We start from the raw sequence: 12,169 nt of genomic DNA on the forward strand, positions 1-12,169 counted from the left end.
AACAAAGAAATCTCGATCTTAGGACAAAGCCCGGCGGCTCAAACTTTCCCTTTTTCCTCGGGCCGGCCCGGCCGGGCGGGTTGTTTCCGCCCGGACTCGTTGAGCAGCGCACGGCGCCATGGCGGCCGCCGGGGGCTGAGGGCAGAGCCGCCATGTTCTGCAAGGCGTTCCGAGTCAGGGCCAGCACCGCCATCAAGGGATCCGAGCGGTGAGTGCCGGTGTGCGGGGAGCGGGCGGTGCGGGGCAGGAGGGCAGAGATGCGGGGTGAGAGCGAGGAGGACGTCTGGTTTCTTCCCAGCGCCCTCACGGCTTGTGGGGGTTTGCCCTGCGAGCCATCATCGCTAGTGGAAAAGTGAGAGTCTCGTAGCCACCGAAACACTGATGGAGGAATTGCTTTCATCGTTACAGGAAAAAGCTGCGAGCTGATGTTGCGGCTGCTTTTCCCAGTCTGAGCGCTGAGCGGTTGGCGGAGTTGATTCCAAACAAGGATGAGCTGAATGTCATCAAGATATACACTCACAAAGGGGAGGCTGGCACTGTGTACACGAATAGCAGGAACCCGATCCTGTTTGAGATTGAAAAAGCTCTGTATCCCACAGGTATGGGCAGCGCAGTGGAGGAATCCGCCCTGTTCACTCAATACAAACCTGGATTTCCCCCCCTTGCTTGTGTTTAAGTGCTTACACCTCTCCCATTGCACCTCATCTGCACACTTTATTGTGTTTATTCTGCTGGCATCGATGTGAAATCCAGTGAGATTCTTGCAGAATGGAGGCTCTGAGAGGTTAGGAACCAGGAAATAATTCAGCCACAGCTTTGCATCCTCACCTCTCATCCTTCTGTTGTTCACTTGGTATCAGCAAGTATCGCATCCACATCCAGGCAGCCCTGGCATTAGGTAACAAGCTGCTCTGATAGATAACTCTGTGTTTTTGTTTTATCCCTATCCAGAAATTCTTCCCTGTTGGAGTAGCAGATCAGCTCAAAGTGCCCATGAGTTACAGAAGCAAGGGATCATCTTTATAGTAATTAACAGAATCGTGAATTAAATAGCTGTTTTTTTCTCTATTTTCTAATTACTGTAGGGTTGTTCTGACCTTGCAGGCCTTGCAGTTAGCATGGTCCTGTTTAGTCTTCAAGATGGTAAGCAGCAGCTAGCTTTTTTTAATGATACCTCTTTAAATTTTCTTCTGTTTTGGCACAGTGTATACTCTGTGGGTCTACCCAGATCTTCTCCCTGCTTTTTCAACATGGCCCCCTGTGCTACAGAAGCTAGCAGGAGGAGCAGGTAAGAGGATCAGAACTTTGTCACATCCCATTGCAGATAGGATTTGCCTTCAGGGATTTTTGGTGATATTATTTCCCAGTGGGACCTGAAACAGTGAGAAAGTATAAAGAATACTAAGGCACAAAGTAATTCACCTTGATCTCCTGAAATGGAAAATAAATCAGCAGCAGATAAGTTTGTGAATGAACCAAAGTAGGTTAAGCTGTTTAAATGCAGTAATCTGTTCCATTTGAGAGTCTCGGATTTGGAAATGCCTCTTCAGGGTGTAAAGTTGATCAGTGACTGTGAACTGGGACACTGAAAAGCCTGTGTCACTGCTCTGTGGGGCTTTTTTTAGCTTTCCTTGGGCAGCTGACTCCATCTGCTGCCACTCTGGGTCCTGTCAGTTCAGAGGTGAGCTTGCTTATCCTATGGAGAGTGAGTTTGTACTGGAACCTACAGTTCTAATCACTGTCAGGTAAACTGTGGATTGCAGATGAGGTTGGATTTGAATTGCTGGAATACTGGCTCTACCAGCTACTTACGGATCGAGACTAACAAGAAATGAATCTATTTTCTGGCATCTGCTTTGGATGCAGTTCAGATGTGTTAGAGTCAGGCCTTTATAAACCTGAAACAGCAGAACTGTTCAACCAGAAAAAGATTGAATTCCAGCCATTGCAGCTTTAATCTATAAATGGAAGTGTACATGTAGAAATAGATGTCTTTTTTCCATTACACACTGTCTAGAGAAGCAGACAAGTCGCTCTGTTCACTCTGCTCTTGGGGAAATAAAGTGTATAAGTGCGTAGCTATGATAAACATCTGAGCAAGCTTTGTTGTTGGCTTGTAGTGACCTAGTTTCTGGGGGAAAAAAGTCTTTTTAACAGGAGAAGAACATTGATGAAAGAGGGCTGCAGGTCATTCATCTCCCATGGCAACCAGGCTACTGCTGAGTTTGATCCAAAGATAAGAAACTGGCCACGGAGACAATGGCCAGCAAAGGCAGAAAGCAAAGATTGAGCCCTGTCATAGAAATGGGAGGAAAGGCGTGAGACTGTCCAGACTGCAGACACAGAGGGATGGAGCAGACTTGAGGAAGCAATCAGTTACAAAGAGAAGGAAGGCAGTGCTATTCATGGCATCTGTGCCTTGAATTCGAAGGCCTCACTGCCTGCCCTGGTTATTTACACAATGCACACAGCTGGTTACCTTGTCACTTTAAGATTTTTGCATGATTTCTGTCCCTGGAGATGTGGAGCCTTGCCTGCAATTGCAGAGTTCAGTCTGGGTTTGCTGAAAGTGAATGGGAGGAAGAATATTGCTGGCCTCTCAGCATGCAGATGACATCTAAGATGCTGAGAGAAAAGTGAGATCAATGTATGGAGCACAGGTCAATCCATGGAACTGCAAGGTCTAGACAACTACAGCTGCTATGAGGGAGAGTAGATGATTTTAATATAATTTAGTGAAGACATGACGCCACACATGAGGCACGGAACATGTTTTCACTCATGTGCTAGTCTGTTCATCCCAGGCATGGAAAGCAGAACGAATCACACAGCAAGGTCCACTTGTTTCTGTCCAGATTAGCAAGGAGTGGTGAAGGCAACTTCCTCCTGCTGAGGAGAGCTCACAACTGAGCACAGCTGCTGTCAGGTCAGGGTGGTTGGGTCATCAGTGGCAAATTTTAGCAAAGAGAGAGCTTCTCTGCCTTGGGACAGGGCAGAATAAATGGGTGGTTTTTTTGCATGTATGTTCTCATTCCTTTCTTTTTCCTTGTCATCAATGCTATCTAGGCTGAGAGCTTATTCCTTTCTGTTAGAAGAGTACCTTCTTTGTGCCTGACAAGGCAGGGGACTGAGCACGTATTGCTCTTCTGCTGTGCTTTAGGATGTGCACACCAAATTGAATCCCCTATTCCACGGGGTGGTAGCAAGAAGTGCTAATTTACTAGGGGAAACGGGGAACGATATTTTCTCTGGCACGTACTCAGCGATTAGCAGGCTGTGTTTTTTGCTGAGTAACAGAAGGGGTGGGGGTGGAGGAGGTCGTGCTGAATCTTTCATTGAGAAATGGATGCTTTGTTGTCCTCAGATCTGATGCTGCCAGGGGTTGTAGTGCCATCTTCTGGCTTTCCACAAGTAGAGCGAGGCACGCTCTGTGCTGTCACCCTCCTGGGAAACAGGTACAGAGCACTCCTTATTCCCATCTCTTCTTAGAAACTAACACTGAAAGGAAAACTGTTTTTAACGTGGAAACTCTGGGGCTTTTGGGGGAATAGTAGCAGAATTATTCTCAGGCATTTGATGGACTGTGGACCTGAACAGTGGAAAATTCAGCACAAAAAAAATGCAGTTACATTTGTGGGTTGGGATGTGTTTGAGCTCAGGTGGAAAGCCACGCAAATTTGTTCTCTTGGAGCTGAGACTGGTGGATTTCTTTCAAAACAGCAGTTTTTACATAAGATTGTAATCTACACAGCTGTCTTCTTGTCTGCATGAAGGCTCAGAAAGAGGGAACAGTGTTAAAGCTGTATTTCTCTCCCTCCACCCAGGTCTCTTTTTAGCAGTGCCTGTGCTCCTTGTGCTTTCTTAAAAGGAAGAATGCATCACTGCCCACCTGTCACAGCAGTAGCACAACTGCACACATCCTTGGGATTCTTTGAAAGATCTTACATACCAGAGAGAAGGGACAAAACCCAAAAATGCCTGCGTGGCTTTAAAGAACAAGGACATTGTAAAACAATCCCAGTATATCACAAGAGCAGTGTTCTTTTGTTCAAGTAGCACAGTTGTGTTTGTGGTGTCCTGCTGTAATGTTGCTGTGTTTCCCCAGAGCTCCTGTAGCAGTTGCAGCTGCTGCTATGTCCACCACAGAGATGCTGGCTGCTGGAATGAAAGGCAAGGGCTTTGCTGTGTTGCATACTTACATGGATCATCTCTGGTGAGTGTATCTGCAGGCATTTTGTAGAACATGTGACAAGTCTTACTAAAATCAAAGCTGTGTCCCAGTAAGTTGGATCATTCGTTGTTTGGATACAGCTGAGATGTGACCTCTGTTAAGGCTTCAGCTGTGCTACCTGTGTTTGATGACCACACTTTTCTGACAGAAGCAGTTCTCTGTCCTGAGGTTTGTCCAATAGACGTGGAAATAAATCTTACAGTTTAAGATCCATACGACTCCCCATGCCTTTTATCTGGGAACATTTATGAGTATTACTGTCCTACAGGTTTCCAAGCATTAAACAGAAAGCTGCATAATGCTTTTTCTTCCTTTTTTAGGGAATATGGTGACAAATCTTGTCCTCCTACCTTAGCTCCCTTGGTAGCAGATCCTGCTGAAAAGGAGAATGCTGAAAATGAGGAAGAGGTGGAGGGGAAAAAGCCTGGCAGCAGGTTCTCCACTGACACACCACAGCATGTGAACATTGGTGATTTGAGCCTGAAGGAGCAAAATAGTTGTGCAGTAGTGATGGGAAAGGAGGAACTCAATGAGAACAGAGCTGCAGAACCAGCTGAGGATGGTAGCACAGGGGCTCAGCAGGATGCAGAGGACAGCAGGACACCACAAGGTACTTCTGCATGCAAATTGATCCAAACCAAGCAGCTTTTGTTTGCTGAAGCTGGTACCCATGATCTAGGTTACTGTGCATCCTAGACAGCACAGAGTACAGGATAGAGTTCTGTGTGCTGAAGCTGAGCATTGTGTTATAAAGGAGAGGCTGCTCACTGCATGCTTGTCCTTTTCTTCCCTACAGAGCAAATGGATGCATTATTTAATCAGTGCTTTTTTCATGCTCTAAAATGCAAAGTGAAGAAGTCAGACCTCCCTCTGCTCACCAGCACATTTCTACGCAGCCATATGTTCTCATGCTGGTATGTGGTAAGAAGAGTCTTTGGGGTTGCAAGAAAGAGTGGAATATTTAGAATAGAATATTTGGGCTGAGGTTTTTGTTTCAAAAGTAAAATCCAGTCCTTATTTCTAAGGTTACTTAAGAATATGCTTCTTACATCAAGGTGTTTGTATGATTGAAACCAGGATATGCATTTAATAGCTAACGATTGTTTAAGGATTTCTTGATCACTTAAATGGCTCTTTGCTTCCCTATGGGAGCATCAGTGCTAGTTGAACTCATCATGTTCTGTCTGGTAGTTTGTATGAAGTAATTCTGTGTGGAGCTCATATTTTTGCTGTTAAGATACTTTTAACCTAAGTAGGAAGCTTTGCAAAGAAATGAGGAGTACCTAAAACTGAAGAACTGTTTTTAAAAAATCCATTATAGCCCTGCTGGACAGCAGCTGGATATAAAGAAGTCAAGCTATAAGAAGGTGAGATTTTCCTGGTTATTCTTCTTTTTTTTCCTTTATTGAAAAGGAAAAAGGTTACTTGAAATAAGTAGGAAGAGATAAAAAATGTTGAAGCGTTAATAAAACAGAAAAATCCTGTAAGCTGTTCCTGAAAGCCAGGTTCTTTTACTCAGCTCTCTGCTCCTGAGAGCTCAAGGGAAGAAAATTATTGTCCTGAAAGCACGAGCACTTCTTTGAACCTATCTAATGCTGCCTGGCATTTGTACTGTGATAGCTGTTAAAGGCTCTGATCTTGTTGGACACTGCAGTTTCTTGCAAGGGGGGATCATTCCTTTTCTGAAGCTATTAATGAACAAAGATGAAAAGAGTGGAGATGACAGGCAAGGCCAAAGCCTGTTGCCAAAGATGTCACAGCAATCCATGTGACACAGTGTGATTTGGCCAAGGTCACAGAGCAAACAGGTGGCAGACCTACAAAAGGAACACTTGCTAATTCTGTTTTAGGGCATGATGGAGGCACGCACTATTCTTTAGTGATTGCTGTGGTTAGAGAAGCAAAGCGCTGGGTTTCCTCCCCCCCAGCCCCACCAAAATAAGTTCTTCTGATTTAGCAAGTAATTTTGGGGCAGTCAGAAATACAAAGAGGGATTTAAAATGCTCAACTCCACTTTTCTGATGGTTGTTTTCTCAGTTTTCTAAATTCCTGCAAAGTATGCAGCAGCAGAAGATCTTACAAGTGAAGGAGCTGACCAAGGGCGTGGAAAGCATTGTGGAGGTGGACTGGAAGCATCCAGAGTATGTAGAATATTGTGGTCTTTGAAAGAGGTGACAGCCCTTGAAAACAAGGAGCAGAATCATCTGTCTCCATTTGTTACCTATTATAACCTTTGTTAGCAGTCAGTAAAAAGCACATTCCTTTGACAGTGAGTCTTGATAACTTGTATGGGGCTTTTTTTAGTGGGAAGGGAAGAAAGCTTTATATCCATCAGGCATTTTCCTAGCTATTTAACACTGAGTCTCATGGTCTGACTGCCTTATGCCTTTCCCATTTAAGCAGGTCTCCCAGTCCCATCTATCTGCTGGGACAATTCTTTGTTCAGCTTTGAAGTGAACTTATCTGTCTGAAAAATAACCCCAGTGAGAAGATGACACTGCTGCTGCACAAATGCCCATGAAACTACAGCCTTAAAATGTCACACAGGATCAAATCAGCCACTTTGTCAGATCAGCAGCCAGAGTTATAACCTTAAAAACTGTTTCACCTTACACACTGATTCACACAAATACCTTTTTAATTGCTTATTACCTGATTATCAGCTCTTTTTAAGGATTAATAGTTATATCCAGAACCAGATTCCTTCCTCTTGCATATCAGCACAGTAAGCTCTCTCTTGGAATTTCCCATTGGGTCTGAGTTCTGCTGTTATGTAACATCTCCTTGGCAACTGATGGGCTGGGGAATATTTTGGTAGATGCAAGCATATCTTCTGCATTTGGAAAGAAGCAGAATTTGACTTTTTGCATTAACTTTCATCATCCTCAACCTTGTCATTAGGAGGCACAGTTACACTCAAGCTCAGCTTATTTGCAAGCACAGAAACTGATATTACAAATTTCAACCTCTTATTCCCACCAAATAACATTGGGTTTTTTTTTTTCCCCCAGCATTAAAGCATTTGCAGTACCTGAAGGATTTTCTTCAGCCTCTGCTGCCCAGGACAGCAAGAGTGAAGACAGGGAACAAGTATACCGTGCTCCTGAAATCATACCTCTGTATGGGGTCTCAGCAAAGATGGTGCCACTCTTTCAGGACTCTGGACACAGGTGAGCACTGGAAAAATGCACTAAAATCAATTGTTGGGCTAAGAGATAGGCTAACAAACTTGTGTTGCTGCCATTTTGTTCGCTTTGAAGGGGAAGCAATCAAGTTTTCTTTCTGTTTAGAAAAGGAAGCATCCTCTCAAGCAGCGAGGTGAGAAACATCATCATTAACTACGTGAAGACTAACGAGTTGGTTGATGAAACAAACAAGAAGTGAGTAGACAAAAAAAAGCTGTCCTACCTTGCTTCCACAGGAGATGCTGAATATGAAACAAGAAGTGAATTTGTTTTCTCCTAATGCATGTTTTTCTTTTACAGCTTTGTGAAAGTAAATGCCATTCTGTGTGACTGCCTGCTGGATAAATCAGAGCAAGATGAAATCTCACACCTGAAGTGGGATGACCTTGTGAGCAGGTGACTGTTTTTCCATTGTGATAATTCTGTGTGATACTGAAACACATTATGTCAAGTTTATCACAAGGTCAAAGCCTCGTGTCATTGGAGTTACTGGAGTTGTAACTTCCTCCTGGTGATACAGAAAACATCCAGAGACCTTCACTTCAATCCTACCTCATTCTTCACCATTTAACCACCATCTGTCAGTAACTGATGTTGCTTTCTGGTTTTGTTTACATGCTAACTATCAGGAAAAGATGTCTAAACAAGCACTGCCTGATTCTCTGTACGATCTGTAAATACATATCTGTGAAGCTATTGTTTGCAGCAGATAGGTGAACGTGCCCTCTTTAGGCAGTAGTAGTCCTCGTGCTCTTTATGTTCAAGCTCTTTCTTGGCCATGCAGTTCTAAACTAATAGTCTCAAAAACCTGTGATAGGCTGCAGCAGAAGAAACACAGTTCACATCAGTCCTGCTGTGCTGTGTAGACCAAGTGGATCTATAAACTTTGTTCAGGTGCCTCGAGCGTCTGCAGCCCTTACACCAGGTGACATTTTGTGGACAAGAACCTATTGTGAGGAAAGGAAACATTGAGCCCATTGACATAAGCACTGCACAGAGGTCGTCAAACAAGAAGGTAAGAAGAGAGACAAAAAGGTGGGATATGAACGAGTCCTGATTCTGAGGGCAGCTTGCTTTTCTGGGATGAAGGGGGTGCAATGTATTAATCCTGACAGTCTGCAATCGTTGCTGGAACCTTCAGGTGACAATCATCAAGAACCTGGAGCTGTATGGTTTAGACCCCCAGTGTGTGGCCAATATTCTACAACAGAAAGTTCAGGCCAGCACCACCATCACCCCAGTGCCTGGAGCAAAAGACAGAGTTCAGGTCCAGATCCAAGGCAACCAAGTCCATCATCTGGCCAAGATGCTGCTAGGTAAGTCTGTTCTGGACCAGGGCTTGGACTAGTTATAGCAAGATACAGATTCTAGATAGTAATTTGTTACCTAAAATGAACTCTTCTTTATGTTGCAGAAGAATACCAACTACCTCGGAAATACATCCAAGGCCTTGAGAAGGCTCCAAAGCTCGGCCGGAAAAAGTAGGAGAAAAATCTATTGTAAGAATTAATCAGCTCTCATTATTTATAGAAACGTCCTGCCAACAGATCGAGGTTGTGTACAGGCCTTATTCATTCAAAGCCCTGCATTTCTGCATGGGCTGGGATTATCCCAAATAATAATGTTGCTCTAAGTGATCGTTTTTCATAAGAATAAAAAGCTGGAAAAAAAAAAAAATAATAGCTTTATCCTTTTCCATATATTTTCCAATATATGGGCATCCCATTTTTTTTGCTATAGAACCTCACAGCCAGCCTGAGATTCTTACTTACCACCTTTTGAACCAAAGCACTGTAATAGCACCTCATCCAGAATGTTCCAGGACGTTGTGCCATAGAGCATTTATGTCACATAAAAAAGCATTTGGCTTAGCTGCTGTCATCCCTGTAAACACTTCCAGGTATTGATATGAAGACATTCCAGGGTGCAGAGCAAACTCTTACTTGCATGTATAACGTTAACTGCAGCTTATGAGAGGTAGTAGCTCTGTCAAAGCCATCTAAATACAAGAGACAAATTAATACTAATAAATACTAAAGACAATTAATGGAACACTTGGATTCTCAGAAGTAGATGCTCTGTGCTGCTTTCATTGAAGTTTAGACTTCACATTCAGTTCTGGAAGGACTCCCATATTTTGCCTTTAGACTCAAGGCAAGAAAATGCCATAAGAGGGCGCCAGAAAAATAAGTCAGAGATTTAATTATTTTAATTAGTGACAGTTTTATTGTCGGTGTCTTTTACACTGTCTGCATATGAATAAGTAGTTTCAGAACCTTCAAAAAAAAAAAAAAAAAAAAAAAAGCTGGGAGTGAGACATTTTTTAAAAATGCCATAGAATTCCTAAGGAGTAATAAAAATAAATTACAGCATCGCAAAAAATGCATTTCACTTTGCCATAGAAGCTTTGCTTGTTCCGTTCTGTACACATTATTTTACATGGTTTTACAAGAGCCAGGAGAAATAAAGTCACACAAACAAGGCAGAGACAACACAACCAAAGGCACTGCCAACAGTACTCAGCGTAAGGAAGGGGCCCAATATGCCTGTCCTGAACACAACTGGCTGCTGGGAAGCTGAGTTTCAATATCTACCACTTCCAATGCCCCACATCTTTAAAAAGAAAGAAAGAAAGAAAGAAAAAACCCTCCTCTTTGCAGGAGGTTTTCAGCAGCATTCACAGTAATTGCATAAGAAGCCATGCCTTCTACAGAATGTCAAAGACATGCTGGGTTCCAGGAAGGGAAGGCGAGATGGTCACCAGAACTCGAGTAGAAGACAACAGCAACCAGGAAAAATAATAGCAATCTTTTTGAAACTTATAGCCAGAAAGATAAGGGATTTGAAAGCAAGCATCTGGGTCTTGTTTCTCAGAACCAGAGGCAGTTTCTACAGTGTTCTTACACTGGACTGAACAGAAGTATTTGTACAGTGCTTTCGAGACTCAAAGCAGTGGATAAATGTTACTTAAATTACTTCACAAGTGCATAGCAAAGTAATAAGTATCTTTATAAACAGGCAAGCAGCCCCAGAGCATGAAAATTACTGCTCTATTTGGGCTGCTGCCACGCTGTTAAAGGTCATCTAGGTAGAGAATACAGTACAGCTGGGAGGCCCTTCCTGCAGCGTGTGGCAGTGGCTGGAGCCTCGCCTGGAAACCCTTTTACACCACTGAGTAAGGCAAGGGCTGGAACTGAGCTTGCACCAAGTGGCATTTTTACCAAGTGAGGGCTGTAAGTGATGCAGTTACTCTCATACCTTTACAAACAAGCATACTCAAGTATAAATCTGGGGAGGGAAAAAAGAAAAGCCAAGCAGTCATCTTGCAGAAAGGAACAACAGCTCCTCTTCTCTCTCTGGATAAAAGCAGCCTGCAGGGACCTGGGGGAGCACTGCCAAGGCCTTGGCAAAAGCCCCTTCCAACCTCCTCTTTAACCCAAATGTAAAGTTTTCACACTTCAGGAAAAATAAAAGGCACTGAGGTAAATTTTAGACTCTTCCAAGTTGTCTCCATCATCTGTTCCCTGATAACCTGCTCCTTTCTACTTCGCATAAGTGGGAGACACTCGGGTCACCAAGAGCATTTCAGATGCTCCATCTGTATCCAGCTAGTTTTCACGTTTACTTTTCACTCTGTGCTGCACTGTCCTCTGAACAGAGGGAAGATGGAACGTGCCGTGTGCTCAGTACAAAGTGCTGAATGTAAAGGTGGGGAAATCGCCTCTGGGATTGGCATCCCCATAGCATCCCTTGCACTAGGAAGGGAGAAAAGAGGTGGGAGAGCAGCACGGGGGGTGGGGGGTCAGCAAGAGGAGGCATGGTGCAAGGGGGTGGTGGCAGGAAAGCATCTCAGGTTTGTGGTTTCCTTGCTCTTCCTGGTGTAAGGATCTCCTGCACAGACACTGCTGTGGACACATCCACAAGCCAGCCTGGGTTGGAGCTCCTCTCCCTCCTGCCAGACCCCTTCACAGCCCAAAATGGATCTGATTGGTGAAAGAGGGCTTTGAGCTTCCCTGCAATCATCTGCTGGCTGTGTATTGCTCAGGGTTCTATGCAGAACCACCATCCCACACCCCCATCTTCATGCTTTTCTCTTAAAACATAGGTCCCAATTCCTACAGAGTAGAAAACTCCTAACACACAGGCTAGCTCAGCTAAGCATCATGGATAGTTGCTCAAATTCAAGTCTCTTTTTGAAATTAATTAGAAACAAAATAAATGACTTTCCCTGGATTGAATATCACTTACCAAAGGACTATCAGGGTGCTGCAGCTGCCACGACTGCATTTCCCACCTCAGCCTTGAACAAGTCTGTCTGGCATTGGTTACAGCTGCAACACCCGCATGGGTCGGCGCACCAACCTCTGTGTTGTCTGCTCCTTCCTGTGCCCTGCTTAAGAAATGAGAGCTGGGCCACGTGGGCACACGCGATGCAACTGCAGAGCCGTAGCAAGAGAGCTGCTGGGAGGAGCGTGAGCAGCTCAGCCTGCTCTTCCTGCTGGGTTCAGCGTTGCCCACAGAGCTGCTCAGCACACCCCAGCAGTTCTGGTGCCGGCGTCCTGTTGTTGGGCTGGCTCTGGTCCTGGGGTATGAGGTTTCAAAAGAAGGAAACACAACACGTCCATGGAATGGGTACTACGTCCTTAATGGAGGGATGAAGAGGGAGGGTGACCACCAAAAGGTGTCCTGAGAAGAGTCTGTTCTTTTTCAGAACCACGCGTAGCTTAGTCTGACTGCCGGCGTGCCCTGAGGG

At 44.4% G+C, this 12,169-nt stretch overlaps 1 protein-coding gene across 1 annotated transcript; it reads left to right on the top strand.

Annotated features, from left to right (window-relative positions):
• Nucleotides 1–152: 152 nt before the first annotated feature.
• EIF2D (eukaryotic translation initiation factor 2D) lies at nt 153–8,901 on the top strand (the record flags this gene model as incomplete). The annotated part of the gene is made up of 15 exons (XM_079546281.1): nt 153–208; nt 409–599; nt 1,205–1,288; nt 3,365–3,455; nt 4,106–4,213; nt 4,552–4,841; nt 5,028–5,145; nt 5,553–5,598; nt 6,269–6,372; nt 7,243–7,401; nt 7,522–7,611; nt 7,717–7,812; nt 8,311–8,431; nt 8,558–8,732; nt 8,831–8,901. The coding sequence occupies 15 exons, from the start codon at nt 153–155 to the stop codon at nt 8,899–8,901; spliced, it is 1,800 nt and encodes a 599-aa protein (XP_079402407.1).
• Nucleotides 8,902–12,169: the final 3,268 nt, after the last annotated feature.

This window comes from Tetrao urogallus (assembly GCF_951394365.1).
Source record: "Tetrao urogallus genome assembly, chromosome: 24".
Lineage (NCBI taxonomy): Eukaryota > Metazoa > Chordata > Aves > Galliformes > Phasianidae > Tetrao > Tetrao urogallus.